This window comes from Balaenoptera physalus (assembly GCF_965194825.1).
Source record: "Balaenoptera physalus genome assembly, chromosome: 11".
NCBI lineage: Eukaryota > Metazoa > Chordata > Mammalia > Artiodactyla > Balaenopteridae > Balaenoptera > Balaenoptera physalus.
This window is the reverse complement of record NC_138896.1, coordinates 75,353,110-75,380,587: the sequence shown is the minus strand read 5'-3', so window position 1 is coordinate 75,380,587 and position 27,478 is coordinate 75,353,110. Positions and strand designations below refer to the sequence as shown.

Genomic DNA, 27,478 nt, shown 5'->3' with positions numbered 1-27,478 from the left:
GATCATTTTACAGTATATACAAATATCAAATCATTATGTTGCACACCTGAAACTAATATAATGTTATATGTCACTATACCTCAATTAAAAAATAAAAATTAAAAAAACCTAAATTCTGTTTCAGGTGTGCCTTTGAATTCTGTACCAAGGGAATGTATTACTTATTCAAAAACTACAATTAAAAAAATTAGGGTACAGATTGTTTAAATGTTCCCTTGAAAGTAGGTGGAGGGGGAGGGATAGTCAGGGAGTTTGGGATTGACATGTACACACTGCCATATTTAAAATGGATAACCAACAAGGACCTACTGTAGAGCACAGGGAACTCCGTTCAATATTCTGTAACAACCTAAATGGGAAAAGAATTTGAAAAAGAATAGATACATATGTATGTATACCTGAATCACTTTGTTGTACACCTGAAACTAACACAAAATTGTTAATCAACTATACTCCAATATAAAATACAAAGTTTAAAAAAAAAAAAGTAGGTATAGGGGATGTAGGGCTCTGCCTCCACTATGAAGAAAGGCAGCCATAGTGTGGATAAAAGGACCCTGGGGTAGCAGGCAGTAGTCCCTGGATTCTAATACCAGATCCCCCGACTAGTGTGCAACTAGCCAGTGATTTCTCCACCCAGCTTCAATTAAATCAGCCATCAAATGAGGATGAACACATTTCTACCATTAGACTGTGAGATGAAAGGAAGCCCTTGCCTTTCTTCTCTGATGAATTCCTACTCATCCCTGAAACATTAATTCAAACATCATCTCCTCCATGAAGCCTTCCTATACTTTCCTGACCAGATGAAGTTAGTGGCTCCATCCTCTGGGTTTCAAGTGAAAGGTTTCTAGCATTGCCCCTACTTCTTTCAGTTTCTCCCAGAGCTAGAAAGTTGTCTTTGAAGTTTCCAGGGGGCTACCCTTTCACAATTAGGAGTTCAATAAATACTTGCTTAATGAACGGTAAATGAATTATACATGTTTCCTTGTCTGCATTTGTATACGTAACGTGATTCTGCAAAGAATGTTAAGACATGAAGTATCTTTCCATTAACAAATGGCCTTGGGATGTAAAATCATCAACAATACAACTACTATTCTTTTTTTTTTTTTCCTGTCAAAAATTTTCAATTCCATTGGGGTATCTTTTCTGTAAGAAAATGTTTTTTAACAAGTCGGCGGTGAGGCAGAGCTCCCTATACCTTCCAAGCCTTGTTTTCCTCTTTAGCTAGTACCTGGCTCTTTAAAATGCTCAACAGATGTTTGCTAAAAGAATGAGTTATCGTTTTAAAGCTTTAAACGATCCAAGACAAACTCAAGCCTTCACGGGCTCTTTCCAAGACAGGATAGAAATATTTTCGTGGGATTCAGACGAGGAAAATAAGTAAACGTGGATAATAAGACACTCCTGTATAGTTACAGGCGGGTTAGTTTGGCTTTTTTCAAAATTTTCTTTCATAAAAACACCAAGAGATCCGAGATCTGGGGTAATTTTCGGGGATCCCTCCCTCCTTCCTCTCCGCTTCTCTGTGCTTTCTAAACTGCCCGTGGAGCACTGCCTTGCCACAGCGAGGTTTCCATTCTGCTGCCCCGGGAGCCTAGTCCGGCAGGAACGCTGAGAAAGCTCCCGAGCAGCCTTGATCCGGGCGCCGGGACCTTTCAGCCAGCGGAAAAGAAGCACCTGAGTCCCGGCCTACCAGCTCGGCCACGCGGCAGCACACGCCACCCCGGACGGTCGGTCCGCTGGGACCTGACGACACTGGAACCCGACGCCCCGGGCGTGGGCGCAGCGGAGCATAATAGCTGACGTACAGCCTCGCCGCGAGGCCCGGCGGAGAGGAGGAAGTTGAGGGCGCTGACGCAGCTGGGGGAACTTTGGCTCGATGGTACCTTCCTGTCCGCGACTCCGCCCCCGCCATAGGGGCTAGGCTCCGGAATTCAAGATGGAGTCGCTGAGTCGAGCTGGGCAAGAGATGAGCCTAGCGGCCTTGAAGCAACACGACCCCTACATCACCAGCATCGCAGACCTCACGGGCCAGGTCGCACTGTACACCTTCTGCCCCAAGGCCAACCAGTGGGTGAGTGCAGCCAGGCCGCTGAAGTCGCCCGCCCGGCCGCCGCCTCTTAAAGGGGCCGCGCGGAGCGTCCTGGGTGGGGGCCGATGAGGGAGGCCAGGGCGGCAGGGGCGAGGCCAGGGACTGGAGAAGAGTCCGGCTGGCGCCTGAGGGGTGTAGGCGGAGCCGAGGATTGGGCGAGAGGAGCGAGAGAAGTAGGTCCAAACATCCGGGGGAAAAGCTGATAGAGGGGAGGGTTGGAAGAGGATCAGTCCCACGGGGTCCGGTTCGAGGATGTGGGCGACTTGCCTTTTTTGCAGGTGTATTAGAGGATATGAGACCGGTGGAGTCATAAAGATGCCTGAAAGATTGTGTTTGAAGCTTTGAGGGTTATTAGATAAAGTATACATAATCTATAAAATAAACACTCCTTCTCTCCCCCCAATAGACACATAAATAAGAGCTCCCTTCTCAGAGGTCATTTGGATTTAGAGCTTGAAATCCAGTTAGTTTCAATTCTTGGAAGAGAGGGGTTGGGGATAAGTCCCGCATTTATCGAACTACACTGTATTTCCAGAGTTTGGAAAAGATTTCAAGGCACTTAGGAAAATGACTTCCATGTTAATTGGATTACCTTGAAACCTGTGGAAAAGAGACACTGTGTCTGTTTCAGCTATGCTGCTGGTGATGTCACCTCTGAATGCTCCCATCAGACTAAGTACTTTTTGTCTTTTTTGCACGGGAGGGGATCCGAAAAGTTGCATTCAGTTTGTTCACTGACTTGTTAGCCCGTTTGAAGCTTCGTCCGTTGTTTAAATAACATAATTAGGGAATTTCCTGGCGGTCCAGTGGTTAGGACTCTGCACTTCCACTGCAGGGTCCCCAGGTTCGATCCCTGGTCAGGGAACTAAGATCTCACAAGCCGCGCAAGCGGCCAAATAAGTAAAGATAACAATTTCCCTTTAAAAAAAAATTGAACCTTCTTGATTAACTCATTCAGCTATATAGGCTTTACTTAGAAAATAATCCGTAAATGTTTGTTGGATCGAATTAATGATTGACGTTCACGTTTCAGTAAGAATTGAAATCTTTATACTAACAAAACTGAAAGATTCTTATCGTAGTATGATTACAACATAGTGCAGATACATAGGTTATATTTAATTAGTAATTTTGTGAAAAATCATTTGGCACTTATAAACAGTTAATTCAGATAAAGAGAGTTTTCAAAGTCATCTTGCTTTACTTTATCTTCTTTCCTTCACCTCCTGGAAGAGAAGGAGGTATGGGAAGCTAAAGAGAACAAAATTATAGATTTTTTTTTAAGTGTGGCTGTTTTAGACATTGCTTTAGTTTGAATCGTTCTGAATCATTTTTCATTTCTTGCTCTACGTATAAATTTTTGTAATGTGGATTGCAGACAAATGGTGAAGATCTGGGGCATGGACTTATTATTAACAGGCTTTTATTTCTAGTTTGTCACAGCCTTCCAATATTTTGGAATTTTAATTGTGGTGTTCTCCTTTAAATATGAAATACAAGCTATAATAACCTGAACTGAAAAATAAGCTGCCATTATTCATTTGGGTCATGGCACATGGAGCATAACCAAAGTCTCTTCTCTCATTGTTATTTTACAGTGAGTTGTAACTTTGCACAGTGGTTTATTTGGGCAAGTTTTCTTTCATTGTGAAAACAGTTGATTACCAATTTCTTGTACTAATAAAGTTTGAAAGGCAAGAAAAAGCCTCTGAATTTTTAGTAAGGAAAAGTTTCATTATGATGTTTAAGCTAGGGCAATACTCCTGGAAGAAATCAAGATGGTAAATACTTTTAAAAATTATTTTTTCATCCCAGCAAATTCAATTTTATATGACTAACATTTAAGTTTGCTAAGTTTGTTGATTATATTAAACCATTTAGGTCCTATCTGGGCTGTGAACTGTAGACTAATGTTTTTTTTTTTTTGCTTTTTTAAAAACATTGTAATGGTGTTTAAAACCTAAATATGCTCTTGTCACAGCAAATGAAAGACGATGAGTTGTACTTTCTTTTTTTTTTTTTTTTTTTTAATATTTATTTGTTTATTTGGTTGTGCCGGGTCTTAATTGCGGCATGCATGTGGGATCTAGTTCCCTGACCAGGGATCGAACCCAGGTCCCCTGCACTGGGAGCGCAGAGTCTTATCCACTGCGCCATCAGGGAAGTCCCGAGTTGTACTTTCTTAATCAAAACATTTACTTTAAGCTAAAAAAAAGTTTTTAATTATTTGTAAGACCTATAAGAATTACACTAAGACAGAGCATAGTTTCAATATTCATGATTCTTCAACACAGTTTTAAAAATAACAAACTAATTGTGTTTGACAGTAACTCTTAACTAAATTTGCTACAAAATTTGCTACTCATAAAACTATACCCCCAGTGATGAAACAAAGTGTCCTATAAGAAAATTTCTTTTTTTTTTCCCCCTACTAACTTTGATAAACTTTAAAGGTGAAGAAATTGCTGTATACAGGACCTTGGCTTTAAAATTAAGAAATTTGGGTAAAACATTTTAGTTTTAAAAAGTGAAAGCTAATTCTAGAATTTTTCTCCTTTAAATTTTAAAAAAGGAAAGGGAAATTACTGCAGATACAGGTGTGTTGCTGGATAGAACATTGCATATCAGTTAATATGCATCAATAGAATAGAAAGAATACAAAAGAAACTGGTAACAGTAGTCTGTGGAGAAGACCTCCTTGACCTGTTCACAGTGATTAATTTTAAAATAAATAAGTTGATCTTAAACATGAAGTATTTCTTCTCCATTGGGACTACTTGGGGTTAGATTATGGGGAAAAAAACTAATTGTCTCATTGTCTGTTATAGGAGAAGACTGATATAGAAGGGACCTTATTTGTATATCGAAGGTAAGCTTTTTAAAAAAAATTTTTTTTTAATTTTTTTTTTTTTTTAATTTGATGGTGAACGGTGTCATACAAAGTGATTCAACCCTATTGTATATTTGTCTTTGGAACCTTCCTGCTTGACCCTTCGAGTATTCATGCATCCCTTGCTGTGAGATCCTTACCAAGTAATGTCCTTTCTTTGACACTTCCTGTGATTCAGAATCAAACAGAATTAGAATTTATTTAGGAACCTAGCAAAATGGAAAACATTTTCTAGTAATGAATGAGTCTAAAGCAGTTGCCTTTCTCCCTCCCCCCATATTAAGAAAAATAGAATACATTGAGAAAAATAGTTGAGAAAAAGAGAATACATGGACTAGCTGTTGTGTGATTACTAAACAAAAAGTTATCTTCTAAGACTCTGGATCTGTCCCCTTTCCAACTACCCGCAAAAGTTTTGGATTGTGTCAGTGTCTGTAGTAATATGTATTTTTAGTTTGAGAGTCTTTTAGAAAGCCTAGATTATCCATAATTGCACATTTTTTATTTTTAACTTTTCTGAGAATTATCATCTTAAAACATGATTTAAAAAAAAACATGATTGGTTTGTAAATGCAACTTGTGTTTTGTTCGGCAACTTTCTTGGCCTAAAGGCAACTGACAGGGTATGTTAGTCATTGGAGTTCCTTGTTTTCCTGGATCCCTCTTAGGTCTTGCTCTGACTGGGGTAGGTTCCTTCCCTTGGTTTCTAAAGCTTAGGGAACTCAGCAGGAGTTATTACTGATACCTGGTTCTTTTCCTGCGTGTGTGTATTGTGAGTTATCTTTTATGGATTGCCTTTCTCCACTAACGGTTATTAACAAGAATTTGTCAAATATTCTTCTAAATTTTGCTGTACAACTTTGAGATCTTGTCTAAAAATACTGATCTTTTTCTTCCTTTAAATGTAAATGCTTTGATGTTACTTTTTATTTTTTGACATTTTGTTTGCTGTTATTCGTCTTTCTCCTTTAAAAAAAAAAAAAGCCTTTACCCTTCACCTACTTCATTAGTCTTCATTACCAATATAAATATCTAGAAGCTTGTCAACTGTTGTTAGAATGTTCGTACTTGGAAAGTGGCTTGCTGGCCTTATTGTTACAGTAGAGTACAGATCCACCGGTTATAGAAGATGAAATTTAGTTTAGTGAGCGACTTGATTTAATGAAATTTATGGAGGCTTACACAGTATTGATTCTAATAAAAGGAGACCAGAGAAACTCTATTTGGGAAATGTGAGAACATTTTAGATACTTTGGATAAATATATACCAGGATGTCAGAATGTCAATTTGGAGAGACCTTAGTATAAAAGAAGCCTGGATTTGGAATCAGAAAACCTAAAGGACTCAGCGAAACAAGTGTATACAGAGAAACAAGTGAGAAACCGTAAAGTGTTGTATACAAGTGAGAAATATCTAAAGGATCGTATGCTGAATCACCCTGATATGAGAACCAAGGGTGTTTCTCAAGGAGTCAAAGCATTTTCTATGTAACTCAGGTTTTTCCATAGTTCTCACATTTGATGTAAGAAAAATCATTGTAATGGTGGGCAATAATTATAACCAATCCTGCAACATATTTAAAATAAATTATACTTTTATTGAGCATATGTTTATTAAACATATACTATATGTCTGTCTTGGGACATATCTAAAAAAATGACAACCCTATTTGCATGGAACTTACAGTTTAGTGGAGAAGGACAATAAATACAAAAAATGATAAGTGGTGTGGAAAAAGAGAGAGGAGGAATAGAGGTATTGAGTTTGGGAGCATTAAAAAGGGTAGTTCTCTAGTAGGCCTCAGTGAGAACAGGACAATTTACCAAAGGCTTGTGGGAAATGGGATAACTAGATTCTGGGCCAGTGGCCCAGGCAGAGGTCTTTAGGTGGAAACATACCTGTAGGAAGAATGGCAAGGAGCCCAGTGTGGCTGGAGCAGGAGGAACAAGGGAAGAGGCATAGGAGGTGAAGTCAAGGGGGCGCACATCACCTAAGGCCTTGGTGACCTTAGATAGGACCTTGGTCTTTTCTCTGAGGGACCGAGAAAGCTTCTGAGAGGAGGAGGGGTATGATCTGACTTAGATTTTTTTGTTTATAGTTTTAAGTGCTAATAATATTATATAATGCAATATTGTATTCGTTCTTTAAAATGGAAATAAAGAGGTAGATAACATTTCTGCAAATTGAACAGTGACTACAGATTTTTTTTTTCTTCTATTAAATCTAAGGTCAGCTTCACCTTACCATGGTTTTACCATTGTGAATCGACTGAATATGCACAATCTAGTTGAACCAGTGAATAAAGACTTGGAATTTCAGCTCCATGAACCATTTCTTCTATATAGAAATGCAAGCTGTGAGTATCTATCTGTTAATTACAGTGCATATGTTTGCAGTTAAAATTGAGTGACTTTAGTTTCTGTCAGCACATTATTCTTGGAAATTAAAGGTACAATAAAAAATATGGTCTGTACTCTTGTGGTTATAAATGAGTCTCTTAGTAAGATCAAAGCTTTTAAATTGGGCTTCTAAAATTGAAGCACTCTTTTGTATACAGTAACTTATTACATTATTTTAGTTAACTATACTATTCCATATAATAGCATTACATTATATTCCTATTGTTCTGTGAAAATAAGTTTCACCCTTTGTTTTTGTTGTAACATGTATTAATGGCTGCCCATGCCCCTGAGCAGCAGAACTTAGTTTAAGAGACACAGGACAGATACTGATATTTCTGTCCACAAAGAAAGTACTATCTTTGCCCTGATTGTGGTATTTTTCGATCTGTTTATTTAGTTGAGTATCTGTTGGGTATAAGTGCTGGGCCAAGAGCTATTGTACTTTAATGTTAATAATATAATAACCTCTGGGGTAGGCAGGCAGTTAAATGAGCTGAGACTCTGAGGTGAGTGGCGGCTATTCAGGTGAAGAGTGAGGACTGTAACCCTTTTTTCTGCTTCCTAGTCCAGGGTCCTTTCAGGCATTTTATAGACTCTAAAAATGGTTGGGTGTGGTCAGCAAAGCTCGAGTGGCCCTTTCAAGAAGGAAAGCACTGAAAAGTATACCTGGTTCCTGTCCTTCAGCATGGCTGTTGAAGGTGTGAGTGTTTGAGGACAGAAGACAGGCAATTTGTTTGGCATTGACGGTAGGGATATCAGAACGTTACGGTGGTAAAGTGATTGTGCTGTAACCATCATCTAAGGAGATTGCTGGAGATAACTGCTCCTTAAGTAAAAGTTTGCATTTCACTTGACTGGGAGGTAACTGGTATTGGGGGAATGTCTTCAGTATAAAATGTAAAAAACTACTAGAAATTATGCATCTTTTCATTCCCTGAATGAGAAATGGCAAGGTCTGTGTTGAAGCTAGAAACCCCAAATTCTTCTCTGTAGCTCACTTCTAAGCGAAATAAAATCTGTCTCTTGACTTTTCAGTAAACTATTTGTCCAGATAATTACCTCTCTTAGATGGTTTGAATGGATTTATTTAAACTAATGTTACAGTAGAATTACTTCAAATAGCTGTTTTCTTTATGCTGACCATTCTGTTAAAGGGAAAATTCTGCAAAGTAACACAGATCCAATTTTTTTTTAAGGAAAATTGGTTTAATTCTGTTTTTTATTACCTGAAAATTTAATCTAGCTATTGCCTCTAAGAAAAGTTTGATTAGTAGTCAGTAGGGGAAATTTGCAGAGGACCATGGACTTGATTACCATTTAGCATAAGCCTGAAGTGAATCTCATTATATTTCTTTAACAAGTAAAGTTTCCTATGAAGTTGAAAGTGCAAGATGACACAAATATAAGTGAACCATGATTAACCAAAACCTTTTTTAAATTAATTTTTATTGGAGTATAGTTGATTTACAGTGTTGTGTTGATAAAACAAAATTTAATCGGAGCCTAAAATATCTGGAAATATTTCTGTAGTCCATGTGTGGAAGAAATGAAAGCAAATTGTAAAAAAAACAAGCTAACAGTTAGGTTTTATTTTGCGAAAATCTAGTAAATTTCTCATGTGTTACTTGGGATCAATAGTATAACTTTAACCGCACTATAGTGTCATAGATTGATTTGCTGTAATGATAAGACCTTAAATGGTCAGGAGTGTTTTTTATATTAATTAGAATATTCTTGAGGGAAAAAGTAAACTACTGCTTTTTATCTTAGAAAGGTTTTCAACAAGAGGTTGAAACAAAGGTTTCCTTAGTTAAACAGAAGACTCATTTAACCAGGTCATACCCTTCCTCGGTTAATTGAGGCACTGAATCATCTCAAGGGCCTTACAGTTTCTGATATTGCTAATTAGAAATTCAAGAGCACATCAGTTTGCTTTCAGACCAGAGAAAAGCCTGAAAAGGTCAAGCACAATACAGTGGATATATTAGAAACAGTCCAGAGGATGAGCTTGGGGAAAGTATTAAAGGGAATAGCTGTATCGGGGAGAAGTGACAAGGCAGCATAAAGTGATTCTGGGAGTGTTAAGGCCTCTCTTGAGTATATGTTTTGTCTACCTAGTCTTAAAAGTAAAAAGTAGTCTTGTCAGGTCAGCAAGCTATTGAGTTGTTTAGGGATTATTCTTTAAATAAAAAGTTAATTAGTGTCTGATTGTGTATACAGGTAATTGTACATGATTCTGTAGCTGCTCTTCTGTTGTTTTCTTTTGGAAAATACCCCCAAGACACCTGACCCATTGTACTCAAGTTACACCCTCAGATCTAGCCTCTTCCACTTAAATCAGTTTTTAGAGTTGAGACAATATTGAGCTATAACTTTTTCCAGTTCTAAATTGTTTGTTTTGCTTTATATTATTTTTTTTTAGTGGTTTTTTTTGTTTGTTTGTTTTGGCCGTTTTGTGCGGCTTGTGGGATCTTAGTTCCCCGACCAGGGATTGAATCCCGGCCCACAGCAGTGAAAGCGCGGAGTCCTAACCACTGGACCACCAGGGAACTCACTAGTTTTTCTTTATACACTCCCCACCCACCCCAGCTTCACCACCCCAAGAGAAAAGTAAAGTCTTACAGAGGAAATGCTTATGCCCTCCAGAAGCTTAGCTTTGGTGATTCTCTTGAACCTTTTGGAAGCAGTATATTTTTGTATACTGTGCAAGGACTTTGGGCAGCCACAAGACCCAATGAGGGTTGTGGAGACTGCAGATTCTGTAGTTATTAAGCAAAAATGATGTTCCCAGCACCTTATTTCTTTTTTTTTTTTTTTTTTTTTTTTGAATATATACAATTTATTTAATAAATTAATGTCATTCAAAATACAGTGCCAGAACATTATGCAGTTGAACATGCTAGTAATGTTTGTCATGAAGCACCTGTGCTCATGTTAGATTGGCGGCACCCCGCTACTGCTAGTGGTTCCTGGGATTAATGCCAGAGCAGCACTAGTTATCTGCTCTTCTGCACCACTAGTGCAGAGAATTCCTGAACAGTTCACCTTTCTAATCCTACCCCCCACACACAACAGGTTAAAAAAAAACACACCCTGACAGCTAACGAATATCTATACACAATCACTCTACAGTAATGTTTGTTATTAAATTAAGATGTAATGACCTGGTTAACCCACTCTAAATCTTAAGATGGAGAAATACAACAGCAGCAGGTAGTTATATGCATGAGCCAATGTTAATGTAATACAGAAAGTGGAGGCATTTACTGATTAAAGCTCCACACAGACCCGCACAATGAGGGACTAGCAATTCATATTGCAAGCCCAGCAACTTAAGTCCACACCTGGTAAATGACCAGCTGATTGGAAGACCTGTATTCTAGATAGACAAGTATAAGTTAGTGAGAGAATACATGCACCTAATAGTTAGACTGATCCTGCAGTCATACTTTCCCTGTGCAATACCATAAAATGGAAGATCTTCCTCAACTATAGGATTTAGACAACATTTCTATACCAACATGGACATTAGTGTTAAGTGCAGCTCAATTAACTACACCGAAAAAACTATTCCAGGACTTCAGAACAGAAGCACAGGAATGAAATACATATAATAAAATAACCTTATTTCTGATTCCCGACTTACAGATGCGGAAACAAGAGTCCCAGAGAAGTTAAGAAATTTGCTCAAGAGTCACAAAGGTTATAAGTGACAGGCAGAAGTCAAATCTAGGTCTGTTGAGCTTCAAAACCAATGTTCTTTCTACTCTGCTACAACAATAAAATTACTTCATCAATCCACATTCTAGAGCAGTGCTGTCCAACAGAACTCTATGATGATGGAAAGAGTCTATATGGGCACTGTCTCATTTAGCAATCGCCAGCCAGCCACATGTGACTGTTGAGCACTTGAAATGTGGCTGGTGTGGCCAAGAAAAAAAATTTTTTTAAGTTTATTTAATTTAATCAATTTGCATTTAAATAGCCGTACGAGACTAGTGGCTACCGTATTGGACAACAGAGGTCTAAAGCATGGATCCATGCAGAAACACACCCTTTTGTTGTGCCATACCTGAACTGCACAAGCACTTGGGAAGCTTTAGATTAGATTTTTATGCCTCTCATTTAGTAATTCCTTTTTAAAATTTACAAATGATTTCTAGATACAAAGGCTGCAGAAGATATCCCTGAGGGTGGCTTTGCCATGGTAACACTCTACTGCGTGGAATTTAGTTTGCAGACAAGAATTCTATTCTAGGCTTTGCCATTTTACCAACTGTAACCTTGGATAAATCACTTAAACCACTGATCTGACCTGCTTATCTTAAGAGAGCATCATATATGTAAAGGTTTTTTGTCAGGCACTTACAAATATAAAATATTATAGACTATGTCTCCATCTTGGACTTAAGCCAAATGATCTTATTAGTGGAAGAGTCATAAAGACTTTATTATCCAGGTTCTCTTATAACCTAGGCCCATAGTGTGCTTCTTTCCATCCCTTCTGATTAGCACCATGACAGGCTGGGAACTCTGTTTACCTTTACAAATATTACATTCAAATGTTGTAAGGGCAATTACTAGACAGCCTGAGGTATGATAAGTTGAAAATATATATATATGTTAAAGATGAGAAATCTTAGAGGCTACAAATTTTTTAAAACTCTGATCAGTGGGTCATGGTGTGCTGGAACACACAGCCCCCTCCTGGCTAAAATTTTATAGGATAATGTAATGCTGTTTTAATCTGTGGACACATCTCCCTTAAAAACATTTATGATAGTTTTCATTTTATCTGTGATTAGTTGAAAAATCATAATTCTTTTGCTCTGTAAACATATGCATTACTACCAATCTGCTGATCTTCTGTTTTCATTTGTGAACAGAATCCATTTTACTAACTGGATTATAAAACCATTCTTTGGGAACTCTGAATTTCGAGGACTTACGGCATAGGCACATCAAAGAAAAACTCCTGTCCAGCAATATGATGTCAGAAAATCTGCCCCCTACAAACACTTAGAAATGCTATATAAAATATTAAATGCATAGTATAGCCTGAAAGGGAATGGGGGCATTTTAATGGGTGAGCATCAGAGTGAAAACTGAAAGCCAAAGTGGGAAGCTTGTGTGCTGACACCAGCTGCCAGCTGGTTATAGGGTTCTTGGGGATAGGGAACGCTCCTTAACATAAGGACCCCATTATAATTACATGGGATCAGGAGACAAGACCTTGACCCCTCACGAGGTGGCTCATTGGAGCTGAGATGTACATACCAACGTTCACCCAGGTGCCCTAATGAGTTATATATTAATAAATTAGAAAGATATCAGGGATATCCCCACGAACCTAGGGAGATGACAGGCAAGCTAATCTACCTCAATCTAGGCTATGAGTTGGAGGGAAAATGTCTCCACTGAAAATTGTAACCATGAGCTCTCTCATACAGATTTGAGATTCAAGTTATATCATTCATTTGGTATAATTTCTTACCCAGGCCAAAAAATTAACATAAAATTGATCGTCAACTGTTGAGTACTCTAGAACACCTGGCAAAAGCAAATACAAAACTTTTCTAGAGAGAAATATTCTTAATCCAGATTGCCCAGGCATCTTATTGACAAGCCTCGTGGTCCAAAATTACTATATATACAAAGAAATAATTCAGTCGGTAAAAGTTACAATAAAACAAACAGCCAACCCTTCGCAGAAACTTTGGGTAATGAAATGATCAGATAGAGACTTTAATGGATATGAGTATCCGATGTAGATTATAAAATAAAATGATAGGTAGATTTGAAAAATAACCAAGTAAAACTTCTAGAAATTAAAATTTTAGTTATCGAAATAAACTCTCTACCTGGACTCAACAGTTAATTTATAACAACTGAAAAGAGAATTGGGGAACTGGAAGAGACATCTGAGAAAATTATCCAGGATGCATTCCAGAAAGGGAAAAAATGGAAAATTTGACAAAGAGGATAGGATTGGAAAGCCTTAGAAAGTTTAACATATGACAGAGAAGAATTTCAGAATGATAAAATATAGAGAGAGGTAATATTTGAAGAGATTATGACTGAGAATTTTCCAGAATCCATGAAAGACAGAAGTCTCAGATTTAGGCAGTAAAATAAGGCCCCAAGCAAAATAAATAGAAATAAATACACACCTGGACAGATGGTAAAACATCAAAGGCAAAGACAGAAGCAACCAAGCTTGAGACTGATTATTTACAAAGAGCACCAATTTGACAGCATATTTAATTGCAGCTACTGAATTTGAAAGACAGAGGAATAATATATGCAGAGTACTGAGGAAAAAACAAACAACAATTCAGTAATTCAAGAGAACAAAATAAAGACATTTTTCAGCAAAAACAGAACTGTTGTCTCCGCAGACCCTTGTTGTATACACTTCCAAAGCAGTACTGTCCAGTATGGTAGCCACTAGTCACATGTAGCTATTGAACACTTGAAATGTGCCTAGTACAACTGAGTTTTTAATTGTAAATTAATTCTTAATTTAGTTTAATTAATTTAATTTTACCAGTGCAGTTCTAAAGGCTATAGTTCAGAAATAAGGAAACTGAACACAGAAGTAATGAGATTTAAGCAACAACAATAATGAGCAAAAAAAAGAAGGTACATCAAAATAAGCATTGACTGTATAAAACAATAAAATGACTAGTTTGAGTAGAGGTATTAAAAAGGTGAAGCAAAAATACTAGACAGCAATAATATAAGATAAAAACTTTCCAAACCTAAAGCATCCCAAGACTGAGGAGAGGGTAAATAAATTGATGAACAATAGACTTTTAAGTCAAGTGATTACCCAAAAGATTCAGGGTAATCACTGCAGAACAAAAAATAAGATGTCTTGATTTTAAGCCAGTATAAATCAAGATAGGAAAAACGTAAACAGAAACCATGGGAAATAGCCCAGTTATAGTAAAATGGCATAAATAAATAAAGCAGTATTTAGAACAAATGTTAAGTGAACTGTACTTGCCAGTTAAAAGAGATTCTGAGATTGGATAAAGATACAGAATTTGCCAAAAATGCTGTTTTCAAAAAACTTAAAACTCAAAAACCAGGAAAGTTTGAAAGTAAAGGGATAGAATGATATATATTAGGTAACTATTAACCAAACAAGGCTGATGTAACTATGTAAATCACATATGATAGATTCCAAGGTAAGAAACATCATCAGGAATAAAGTTACCACATAATGACAAAAGGAGTAAATAACCTGCAAGATAAAACAATTCCAAACCGGTATTACCTTGTATTAATATTTGTCAGAATTACATATCAAATGTTTAAAATCCATAATTATAATGGGAGAGTTAAACAGGCCACCTCAGTAATTGACAGATAAGGCAGATAATTTAGTAAGGTTATGGGATATTTAAACAACACAGTTAGGCTTGATCTAATGGACATATAAAGAACCCTGCTTCTAGCAGTTCAAGAATTTGCATTTTTTCAAGTCTGTATAGAATTTTATAAAAAATACCGTATGTAGGCTACCCAGGCACAGAAGTTATAGAGGAAAAAGGAAATCTTTAAGTTGAAGGAAAATATAGATGAGTAGAAATTAATTGCAGAAACCAGGGGCTTCCCTGGTGGCGCAGTGGTTGAGAATCTGCCTGCCGATGCAGGGGACATGGATTCGAGGCCTGGTCTGGGAGGATACCACATGCCGCGGAGCAACTAAGCCCGTGAGCCACAGCTACTGAGCCTGCACGTCTGGAGCCCATGCTCCGCAACGGGAGAGGCCGCGACAGTGAGAGGCCTGTGCACCGCGATGAAGAGTGGCCCCCGCTCGCCGCAACTGGAGAAAGCCCTCGCACAGAAACGAAGACCCAACACAGCCAAAAATTAATTAATTAATTAATTAAAAAAAAAAAAGAAAGTAGGAATTGCAATAGAACAGTAGAGCAAATGAACAAAACAAAAAACTCTCCCTTATAACTTGATTGATCCAACAACAACAACAAAAAAAGAGTAAGGAGAGGCATAATAGGCAATACTAGTAATAATATATACTATATATATATAGCAATTAAAGATAGAGAATAAAATAAGAAACCACTGCGAAGAACTTTTTAAAAATAAGAAACCACTATGAAGAACTTTCTGCCTGTAAGTTTAAAACTTGGATTATATGGACAATTTCCTGGAAAAAACACAGTGTAACAAAACTTAGGAATAAATGGACTCAATGAAATAATTGGGTCAGTAGTTTAAAATCTCTTCCATCACATCTTAAAAAATGCTGAGAAGAAAGTTCTGTCCGGTTCAGTAAATGGTACTAGAGTAGTTCTCCATATAGCAACCGGCCTCTGAAAAAGCAGCCATAGGATCTGTACATTTCTGATCTTATCTCAGGACACTTATCTCCAGTGAGGAAATTGTGCTTCTATTATCCACTATTCCTTCAAGCATTTGGTGAGCACCTGCTGCAAGCAACATACCTCACTAAGTATGTTTCTCTTAGAAGGTTCTTTTCCCCAAGATCAATGTCAGAGGTGCTTTGATTTCCACTTCTGTGGGTATCTCTCAGGGTGAACGTGGTAACCTGGAATCTGTTATTTATGTGTGTGTGTGTGTGTATGACTTAATTATGACATGCCCCAAGGCCATTTTGTAAGGTAGGTTCTGAGCAATTTTTTTAAATCCAAAGTTTGGTATGTGAATCAACAAAAAAGTGAAAGCAAGCAAAACTGGTTTTTCTTTGTTACAGCTAGACAGTTTACAGGATAACCTGGTTAATTGAAAATATTAAGATAAAGGTTTGTGGTACCACTAAGCTCTGTAAAATCGATTCTAGCATTTAATGATTTTCTTTTGCAAAAACTATTTATTTTGTCCTTTACTTTGTTTTTAAACAAACAAGGTGATTATTTAATTCAGATGCACATCTTAATTCATTAATGTTTATTAAGTATCTTTTGCTAAGCATTTTACCACATGGTATATCATTTTGATTAACAGTATTGTGTACTTTTAAAGAATTTTATGTATGTTTCTAGTTCTGAGATTCTGTTTTATTTTCTTAGAAAATTATAAGCAGAAGTCTTTAAATTAAATTGTTAGAACTTTTAGCGTCAGAACTCTGCCTTTCTGGTAAAGGTCAAGATTCTCAAAGAAATATGCTACTATATTAATCCCAGTGCTGTGCATATTTATTCCTGAAACAACCCTGTTAATTAGTGGTAAAAATTAATGATTTAAGATCTGTGATTTGAGACTTATCAGTTGCCAATTTGAATGATTAAGCTCGTTACAGTGAAAACGTGATCCACCAGAGAGATTGTGAGGGTATTTACGTGTTGTTTTTCCTGGTCATTTTTAACAGCAATACTGATTCATGAATTAGAAGGAGTATACAGTCTACATTTTCTCTTCTCACACCTAACTTTATTCTGTCCTTAGACAAGTTTGTGATGGCAGTTTTAGCCAAAAGAGAAGTGATTATCTTACTTTGTGTGCATGTTAGACTTAACATCTTTTTACTGAACGATAATCATTTTAACAAGGACAACTCCATGTTTCCTCCACCCAACACCTTAAGGCATGGATGTCCCACTGAATGCCACTTTTCATTTTAAAATGTTTTCTATAATCCAGAAGTACTTTTGAAAAAAATCAACAAAGCTTCACTCTGTAACCAGCTTAACAACAGCAGATCACCATAACAAAACAATAGAATATAAAAATATTATTGCTATTTAATATTTTTAAGAACTTACCTCCAAAAACCTGTGCGAAGTACCCCTTCGTTTCCGCTTCACTTGTAACTTTTCCTTTATATCGGGCGTCAGTCTCTTGATATAGAGCATTTTTAATTAAAATTAGATCACTAGAAAAAGCAGGGAAATTCATTTCCATAGCGTTGAAAATGTAGCTGCCAAATGGAAAGTTTTAGTAGGAGAAATACTGTAGTGTGTGTGTGTGTGTTTCTTGGTCTCTGCTTGTCCTTTCTCAGTTCAAGGGCAAGACTCGGAACAGTAGAGATGCTAGGTGGCTGCTGGCATTTGGCGCAAATCTTCAGACTTAAAGCACAGTGCAGGAAATTTCCTTGCAAGAGAAGTTTACAATTTGTCAACTCAGAAAATGTGAGTTCTACCTCGAGACTGAAAGAGGAATTTATAAACAGTTTTTAAAGTTACACAGTTCATTCTTTGTGATCTTTGAATCCAGCACACTGCTTCTTACTTAGCCTGAAGAAAGGCAGGCAGTCTTCCCCCATCAGCAGCAGCTGCTGTGGTTGGTATGATTCTGCAATCAGTGAAAGAAGAAGGATCTGTGGCGCTGCATTAGTCTGGCCTTCTGAACCAAGATAAAGAGCCTTGCTGTTGCCACCTTTGTAGATTGAAGAGGTAAAAACACCATGAAAACAGTGACTTAGACTCCAAGGCTGATCTGGTGACACTGTTAGGTCAGACATATCAAAAATCTTTAATGCTTCCTGTCATAGGCCGCCACTTAGTATTCTAGTAGAGCTCCATCAGGTACCTTCTTGTTAACTTCACGAGTCTGTGAACGTGTCAGAATTTCCAAAGCAGATTCTTTTCATTATGACTAATTAATTACTGGCTTCCCCCCCTGCCCAAAGTAGTGTTGTCAGGGGAAAAGCAATTTTTATCATTTTTTTTATTATAGTGTTATTTTAATTGTAAAGATTTAAAAAGTTAACCATGTATGCTCCATTTATTTCTTTTAGATAATTAATGTTTTCTCTTTCAAGAACTCAAAAAGGAAAGCAACAATTACTTGTAGCTAAGTGGCAGAAACTTCTTACTATGTGTTGTATAGGTTTTCATCTTGTGTTAATATAGGGAAGCACATTGTGGAGGTGAAAAATTGAAACAGAGTAACCACTTGTCCAGGAAGATTTGAAGCCACTCTGGAGTGGGCAGAATAAACCTCAAGACAGCCCTCTGACATTCAAAAAATTAGGGCATTTGGGCTTCCCTGGTGGCACAGTGGTTAAGAATACACCTGCCAATGCAGGGAACACGGGTTCGAGCCCTGGTCCGGGAAGATCCCACATGCTGCGGAGCAACTAAGCCCGTGCGCCACAACTACTGAGCCTGCGCTCTAGAGCCCACGAACCACAACTGCTGAGCCCACGAGCCACAACTACTGAAGCCCGTGTGCCTAGAGCCCGGGCTCCGCAACAAGAGAAGCCACTGCAATGAGAAGCCCGCGCACCGCAACGAAGAGTAGCCCCTGCTCACTACAACGAAGAGTAGCCCCTGCTGGCCGCAACTAGAGAAAGCCTGCGTTCAGCAACAGAGACTCAACACAGCCAAAAATAAATAAATAAAATAAATTAAAAAAAAAAAAATTGGGGTATTTTACACGTACACATCTGGAGTTCTGCCTTTTCTTCTTATGATGAAATGGCATGTATGGCCACACAGCACCTGCATTCCTGCAAGCACTAACAGTCAGCAGAGCTCTGGGTAGGGCCTGCTCACCGGAGCTTCGCTGATCCCATCACACCCTGAGGTCTCTTATACCCCTTCGGCATTTGCCTTACAACCCTGGTTTGGATAATCTCTTAGTAAATTGGTAGAAAAACATGTAGAAGAGAAGTTAGAGAAAGGAGAGAAAAGAAATTCCCCCTTTTCTTACACTACTGTCTGACCTGTTTCCCAAACCCCTAAGTGTAGATTTTTAGAAGCCCAGGAAACGGGAACTTGGCTGCATGGAAGCCAAGGGCCATGCTTCCCACCGTTTGTTGTCCCTTATGATACATAAAAATGATAATATGGATTTGTGTGGGGCACTGGGGTGAATAGACCGCTAGTGGGGGTTGGATGAATCCAACATTTTGGCACATCCATAATCACTTGCAGCTCAGGGGAAGCTCTGCCTTAGGGAGTGGCAAGTACTGTGTGGCAATAGTGGCGATAAATCCTGACAGCAGAGGTGAAACCCTAGTGTGATTCACTATTTTATTCAGGGTTGCCCATCATTAAAGAATAAAAAGTTTATAAATAAGAATCATCAGTTGTGATATTTTGGGGTTTATTCTCCTAGTCCCCCAAAACATTCAGTGGGCATTTCATGTGTCTGAATCCTATACTGAAATTACAGTGTTAAAAGGGACTGTGGAAGCAGTATTGCTGGTAAATATTTTTGGACTTGATTTAATTTAGAGAGGGGAACCAAATTTAGAAACAAACCAAAGAGTTTGCAGAATAGCATTTTTAATTTCCTGGCCTAAGTCTTTTAATCAGTGTTTACTAAATAGACATTATAATTTAAATTTTAGAAAGTGGACTCTTTCTCTGCCATGTTAGTGTTCAGTGGTGTTTTAATACGTGTGTTCTTTTGTCCAAAAAAGGTAAGCTGCTGACGTAACCCAGTTACATTTACCAGCCTTACTTATAGATTCACGGCATTTCCTCACCTGCCTGTTTGCCACCTACCACAGTCTCCGGTCGTAATCCCAGGTCCGCAGTCTTTGGCTCCATACCCCTTTTCCTGTGTGTGTGTGTGTTCTAACCCGCACCCCACCTCAGAGACTTTCTCTTCTCTCTCTTTCCCAACCTTTTGATACTGATATGGAGCCACCAGGCTTATTCCTGTCTTAAAGGAAATGATCTGTCAAGGCATTTTCTTTTTCACTTGTCAGGGCAGGCTTATGTTTATATCATCTACTCCATTCCTAACAGTACCTTTATAATCAGAAGGGTCTTCCTCATTCTAGGGTAAATATTTCTGGTTATGTTCAAAGTACATTTTCTTGTTTTTGTTCCCCAGTCTAGGGGATCTTTGTGGGTGTCGTCTTCATAAATTTTATAATAATTTTATAACTCAATGCCAAAAAGCTTTATCAAACCCCTTTTTCTGCTTGGCACCATACTGAGAAAATCTTCAGCCTCCTCAGATCCTTTTAGAAAGTAGATCAGATCTAAATAATAAATGAATAAAAAGACAACATGCATGAGAGTGATTCCCAGCTCTGTTTTTGTGACAGTTCACGGAATCTCTAGAAGTCTCAAGGGATTTTATAAAGGCTCCAAATTAGTTTGGGTTTCCTTGATCTTGTGTGTGCCATATGCCACTGCAGATGAGAAGCAAAATGAGGTATAACATCAAATCATAATTGGCTCCTGGATCTTCAAACAGGACTCTCTAGGGAAATGGACGTCTTGCCCTTCAGCTTTTTAAAATTTATCAATATTAAATAATCCAATAACTTTAATCTTTGTCGGTTGTATTTTTCATACTTTCAAAAGAAAAGGGCTGTCACTTGAAAAGCAATGGAGAGCTTCCCTGGTGGCTCATTGGTTAAGAATCCGCCTGCCGATGCAGGGGACACGGGTTCGAGCCCTGGTCTGGGAAGATCCCACATGCCGCAGAGCAACTAAGCCCATGCGCCACAATTACTGAGCCTGCGCTCCGGAGCCCGCAAGCCACAACTACTGAGCCCGCATGCCTAGAGCCCATGCTCTGCAACAAGAGAAGCCACCGCAATGAGAAGCCCGCGCACCGCAACGAAGAGTAGCCCCCGCTCACCGCAGCTAGAGAAAGCCCGCGCACAACAACAAAGACCCAATGCAGCCAAAAATAAATAATTTTTTTTTAAGTTATGAAAAGAAAAGCAATGGAAACGTTTAATTTTTTTTTTTAAGATTTATTGATTGATTGATATATTTTTTGGGGTCTTCGTTTCTGTGCTAGGGCTTTCTCTAGTTGCGGCAAGCGGGGGCCACTCTTCATCGCGGTGCGCGGGCCTCTCACTATCTTGTTGCGGAGCACAGGCTCCAGACGCGCAGGCTCAGCAGTTGTGGCTCACGGGCCTAGTTGCTCCACGGCATGTGGGATCTTCCCAGACCAGGGCTCGAACCCGTGTGCCCTGCATTAGCAGGCAGACTCTCAACCACTGCGCCACCAGGGAAGCCCGAAACGTTTAATTTTGAATATACTTTTCTGCACTTTGCTATTTTTTATGGAAGTACAACATAAAGGTATTTAAATGTCCTGTCACACCCCGTAACTCTTCAGTAACTGCATGACTTACTTGGGACAATGGTTAACAGCCATGATATGTGGTGGGTGTCCAATAACTAAATAATCTGCTTTCATATTGAGAAAAGCCGCTTATAAAACAGGATGCCATTATTATTTACTATAGCAAAATTATACGGTATTGCCAAATCCCTAAATCCTCTGTGGTATAATTAATCAAGATGTTTCAGCAAGCAAATTGTTGGCAAAATGTGTTGGGCCTTAGAGTGTGAGTTCTCTTGAGGGAAGAATACTTAGCTTTGGTTTAGAGACAAGGTCTTCCATGGTTTTAGCTATCTGGTGAACTTGTCTGTCTTTCCTCACCAGTGACAGTGACAGGCTCAGGGGCAGCTCCCTGGGCCTCCTTGCCAGTTGCATGCACTGAGCATTTGATATGTTGGCAGACAGAGCTGATTCTTTGATGCGTGTCTGAACCTCTACAGGTCTGCTTTTGGCAGAATCGAGTGTGACTCTTATCCTTTACCCATTAAGCTATCATTATGGCTTCCTTATCTTTATTTCTTCTGCAGCATGCCTTTGAAAGTGTTTAGCTCTTTTTTGGCCGTTTACTTGATAATGTACAAACGTGGAAAGTGTACATCTTATTTCTAAATTACAGTGTATTTCTTCAAAGGAAAGGGGGTGGGGCTTAAGTAAAGATTTGTCAAAGTAAGTTGACAGCTCGGGTGGACTTACTTTGATTACTGATATGGAATTCTTTCTTAAGAGTTTGGTTTACAAATCCCCTGTGAAAACATACTTAAAAGCCTCTGCTTAGCCCCAGAAATACTGTGTGTTCCTCTCTGAGCCTGATGTATTGCATATCATCCTTTTTTCTCATCACTCTAAGTTGTATGGGGTGTCTATTAGAGAAATATTGGTGTCTTTTGTATTTGGCCTCTTGTATTTTGTGTGTTCTTTAGCCAAGGTCAGATGAGGCATATTTAGAGAAAGGTAGTTGTGTGTAATTGCCATATATGAAGTCTTTTCAGAACCCCAATCCAATTTACTCTATGTTGGAGCAATTTTTAGCTGCTAGGAACATAACTAAGAGCCTGCGGTAGATAATGCTTAGCAATTATCTCCTCTGTAACAAGGTTGCTTCTGTGCTTCTTCCATTGGGATGTCAAAGGTAAGTTTAATCTGTCGACTTACATCATGTAAAATATTCCAGAATTATCTGTTATTCCAGGATGTTAACTCTGTTTGAAGCATTGGTAGTGTTTTGAAGTTCTGTGAACAGAAGAGGGGCGATGAAAATGGATTCCAAACACAGGGAACTATTCACAGCAGGCTGACGGCTCAGAAAACAAAAGCAAGCCTGGGCTGCCTCATGGTAGTACTCATGGCCAGATGTGGGGTCAGAGAAACCCCCTTGTGAACAGAGTAGGGAAAAAAATATCCATGTTCATGATCTTCATTGATTAAAATGAAACCATTCACTTACTCTGTATATCAATGTTTTATCTCACTCTACAATGGCAATAAAAAAGCCAATTAAACTTTTATTTCCACTGAAAAGAAACTGTTAAAGTTGTGATTGGTCATGAAGTCTTTTATAGAATATAATGACCTTAATTCAGGGTGAAACAAAAAATTCGCCATTAAAATAGCCTTCCGTGTACACTGAAAACTATGACATTAATCAAAGAAATTGAAGAAGACACATTGGACTTCCCTGGTGGCGCAGTGGTTTAGAATCTGCCTGCCAGTACAGGGGACACAGGTTCGAGCCCTGGTCTGGGAAGATCCCACGTGCCACGGAGCAACTAAGCCAGTGCACCACAACTACTGAGCCTACACTCTAGAGCCCGTGAGCCACAGCTGCTGAGCCCATGTGCCACAACTACTGAAGCCTGCACGCCTAGAATCCATGCTCCGTAACAAGAGAAGCCACCGCAATGAGAAGCCCACACACTGCAACAAAGAGTAGCCCCCACTCACCGCAACTAGAGAAAGCCCGCACGCAGCAACAAAGACCCAATGCAGCCAAATAAATAAATAAATAAATTTATTTATTTATTAAAAAAAAAAAAGAAATTGAAGAAGACACAAATAAATAAAAAGATATTCCTGGGACTTCCCTGGTGGCACAGTGGTTAAGAATCCGCCTGCCAACGCAGGGAACATGGGTTTGAACCCTGGTCCGGGAAGATCCCACATGCTGTGGAGCAGCCAAGCCCGTGCCCCACAACTACTGAGCCTGTGCTCTAGAGCCCGCATGCCACAACTACTGAAGCCCGCACGCCACAGCTACTGAAGCCCGCACGCCTAGAGCCCATGCACCACAAGAGAAGCCACTGTAAGGAGAAGCCTGTGCACCGCAACGAAGAGTAGCCCCCCCGCCACAACTAGAGAAAGCCCGCGCACAGCAACGAAGACCCAATGCAGCCAAAAATAAATAAATACATTTATAAAAAGAAAAAAAAGATAGCCCATGCTCATGGATTGGAAGAATTAATAGCGTTAAAATGTCCATCCTGGGCTTCCCTGGTGGCGCAGTGGTTGAGAATCTGCCTGCCAGTGCAGGGGACACGGGTTCGAGCCCTGGTCTGGGAAGATCCCACATGCCACGGAGCAACTAGGCCCGTGAGCCACAACTACTGAGCCTGCGCATCTGGAGCCCGTGCTCCGCAACAAGAGAGGCCGCGATAGTGAGAGGCCCGCACACCGCGATGAAGAGTGGCCCGCACTTGCCGCAACTAGAGAAAGCCCATGCACAGCAACGAAGACCCAACACAGCCAAAAATAAATAAATAAAATTAAAAAAAAAAAATGTCCATACTACCCAAAGCAGTCTACAGATTCAGTGCCATCCCTATCAAAATTCCAGTGACATTTTTCACCAAAATAGAACAAACAATCCTAATATTTGTATGAAACCACAAAGACCCTGAAGAGCCAAAGCAATCTTTTTTTTTAAAATATTTTATTTATTTATTTATTTATTTATTTATTTATTTATTTGGCTACATCACGTCTTTAGTTGAGGCATGTGAGATCTTTCCTTGCAGCACGCAGGCTCTTTGTTGCAGCACGCAGGGCTCTAGTTATAATGCATGGACTCTAGACCACGCAGGCACAGTAGTTGCAGCACACAGGCTCTCTAGTTATGGTGCGCAGGCTCCAGAGCACGCGGGCTTAGTTGCCCCGTGGCATGTGGGATCTTAGTTCCCAGACCAGGGCTCGAACTCGCATCCCCTGCATTGGAAGGTGGATTCTTAACCACTGGACCACCAGGGAAGTCCTGAGCCAAAGCAATTTTGAGAAAGAACAACAAAGCTGGAGGCATTACCCTCCCTGATTTCAAACTATATTATAAAGCTGTAGTAATCAAAACAGTATGGTATTGGCATAAAAACACACATAGATCAATGAAACAGAATAGAGAGCCCACAAATAAACCCAGGCATATATGGCCGATTAACTTATGACAGAGAAGCCAAGAATACACAATGGGGAAAGAACAGTCTCTGATAAATGGTATTGGGAGAACTGAACACACAATGTAATATTATTCAGCCATAAAAAAGAATGAAATCCTTCCATTTGGATGGCCTTTGAGGGCATTATGCTAAGTGAAGTAAGTCAGATGGAAAAAATAATACCGCATGATTCCACTTATATGTGGAATCAAACAAAAACGGAGATCATAGATACAGAGAACAGGTTGGTGCTTGCCTGAGGTGGGTAGGTAAAATGGGCGAGGGAAGTCAAAATGTACAAATTTCCAGTTATAAAATGAATAAGTCATGGGAATGTAATGTACAGCATGGTGACTATGGTTAATAGTACTGTATTGCGTATTTGAATGTAGCTAGGAGAGCGGATCTTAAAAGTTCTCATCACAAGAAAAAAAATTTTTTTGTGACTGTGTATGGTGATGGATGTTAACTGGACTTGTGGTGATTATTTTGCAGTATACACAAATATCAAATAATTGCACTGTACACCTGAAACTAATATAATATGTCATTTATACCTTAATTTTTTTAAAAAAATAAGCTTTTATTAACAGTGGCTTTCTAAATGAATGTGTATTGGTAATATCAATATATGTTAATGTGCATTGATGAAATTCAAGTTGTAGTTATAAAAAAGGATTTTTAATTTATTTAAAGTTTCTTATGCTAGCATTTATATTTTCTATATTTTGTCAGTCTTTTAGTGTATAATTTTTAACTTATTCAGTTATTTATACTTTATTCTTTTATGTGTTGCTTTAGTCTTCAAGCATAATTGAAGCTCATTAACTTTTTTGTTTTTACAAAATATTTTACGTTATTTCAACTAATGAGGCATTGGGTGTATAGTGGCAGGATTATTGGCCTAGGAATGAGAAGACCTGAGTTCTAGTTATAAGGCTATTTTTCTCTTATTTATTAATGTCATGTAGTCTTTCCATGAGCTTCAGTTTTCCATCCGTAAGCATACATAATGAGACTTCTGATCCAAACAAAATGGCATAGATTTGTCTTTCCTTGCTTCTACCCTGTTAAGTACAACTATAAAAACCAGAAGTAACGCAAAAGAAAATCAGGAACACTCTGAACAGTAGGAGGAGGAAGATGATCTGGTGCAGGATCCAGAACTCGAAGAACAGCACAGCAGCAGGTTGTCTTACAACCCTCCCACCCAACAGAAGAAGGGGACCCAGGCCTGGTGTTTCTTGACCTCCAGTGTAGCAAAGGAGGGTGCCCCAGTTAGGCTCATTCCTCTCCCAGATCAAATGGGAGTCCTGCCAACAATACCAGGTGAGCCCAGCAAAACTGGCAGGAAGGATTGGAAGCCCTACTGACAATAAGTGGCCACTGGGGTAGTATGTTTCCTCCTTTTCATGAAGGTGTGGTGGGAGCAGGGGAGGAGTCACATCACAGCCAGCCTGGCCTGGGAAGCAGTCTTCATCTCTGAAGGTCAGAGGCTCCCCACTAAAGGCATACCAGATGGCCTAGCCGTGGGAAACTTCTCTCACCCCTTCAAGCAACACTGCCTGGGAGTCTACTAAATTCCCACCTCAAGAAATTAGGAAAAGAAAAACAAAATAAAATAACTCAAAGCATACAGAAGTAAGGAAAGAACAAAGATGAGAACAGAAAAATCAGTGACGTTGAAAAGATGAAAATAGAGAAAAACCAATGAAACAAAAAGTTGGTTCTTTGAAAAAGTCAATAAAATTGATAAACCTTTAGTAATGACTAACAAAAGCAAAAACACGACACAGATTAGCAATATCAGGAATGAAATAGTGGACATTGTTACCCCAAAACTGGGTTTGCCTCTCGATGGGTGTCGAGCCAAAAGACAAAGCCAAGCCAAAGATCAGTAGAAGGAAGGATTTATTATTACTTGCAGCAATTAAGAACTACTGGGCTTTCCCAAAGCAGGGTTTCCCCAAACAGCAAAATTGGGGGAGTTTTAAGCTAAGGATACATGCATATTCATGAAGGGGCTTGAGTGGTCCACAGAGTCCAAACTTTTAGTTGATTGAAGTCATGAGGGTCGGAAAAGGTCAGCATCATCATTCCTTAGGTTTCAGTTGATCTGGTGGTTGAGCTTTTCAGGCTAGTCTTACCATTGAAACAGAACAGGGAGTCTAAGACTGATATGTTATCTTTGTTATTGTTACTTCTCTTGCCTGATAATAGTTAGTTTCTGCATTCTTTTGTTCCCTTAAGATCATTAGTTACTGGGACCTGTTCAGGGGCAAGCATGGTAGCCAGGCTTAGATCACAAAATGTCTTAGGCCAAAAATGGCTTCTCTTCTGTCAAGAAAGCTGTGCCTGGTTCTGTTTCTCCTGGGACCTCCTACCGTATCTGCTTACAATGTCACTACACATCCTCTGTAATAAGAGAATGCTATTAACAACTTTATACTCATAAACTTGACAACTTAGAAGAAATGGACCAATTCCTTGAAAACAACAAACTGCAAAACTCAACCGAGATAAAATAGGTAACATGAGTAGTCCTATAGCCATGAAAGAAATTGAATCCATAATTTTAAAGCTCTCGAAAAAGAAATCTCCAGGCCCAGATGGTTTTACTGGAGAATTCAA

The 27,478-nt window shown here is 38.9% G+C and overlaps 1 protein-coding gene across 8 annotated transcripts in view; it reads left to right on the top strand.

Annotated features, from left to right (window-relative positions):
• Positions 1 to 1,885: 1,885 nt before the first annotated feature.
• Positions 1,886 to 27,478, top strand: part of DCP1A (decapping mRNA 1A) — a 73,113-nt gene continuing 47,520 nt past the window's right edge. For 4 of the 8 annotated variants that reach the window (XM_082414483.1, XM_082414482.1, XM_082414487.1 and 1 more), the window contains exons 1-3: positions 1,890 to 2,080; positions 4,927 to 4,967; positions 7,218 to 7,345. In XM_082414483.1, coding sequence (XP_082270609.1) covers positions 1,946 to 2,080; positions 4,927 to 4,967; positions 7,218 to 7,345 — 304 coding nt within the window. In that variant the 5' untranslated portion in view covers positions 1,890 to 1,945. Of the gene's footprint in view, positions 2,081 to 4,926; positions 4,968 to 7,217; positions 7,346 to 27,478 lie in introns of all 8 variants that reach the window. The other 4 variants (XM_082414486.1, XM_082414489.1, XM_082414484.1 and 1 more) reach the window with 3 other exon arrangements.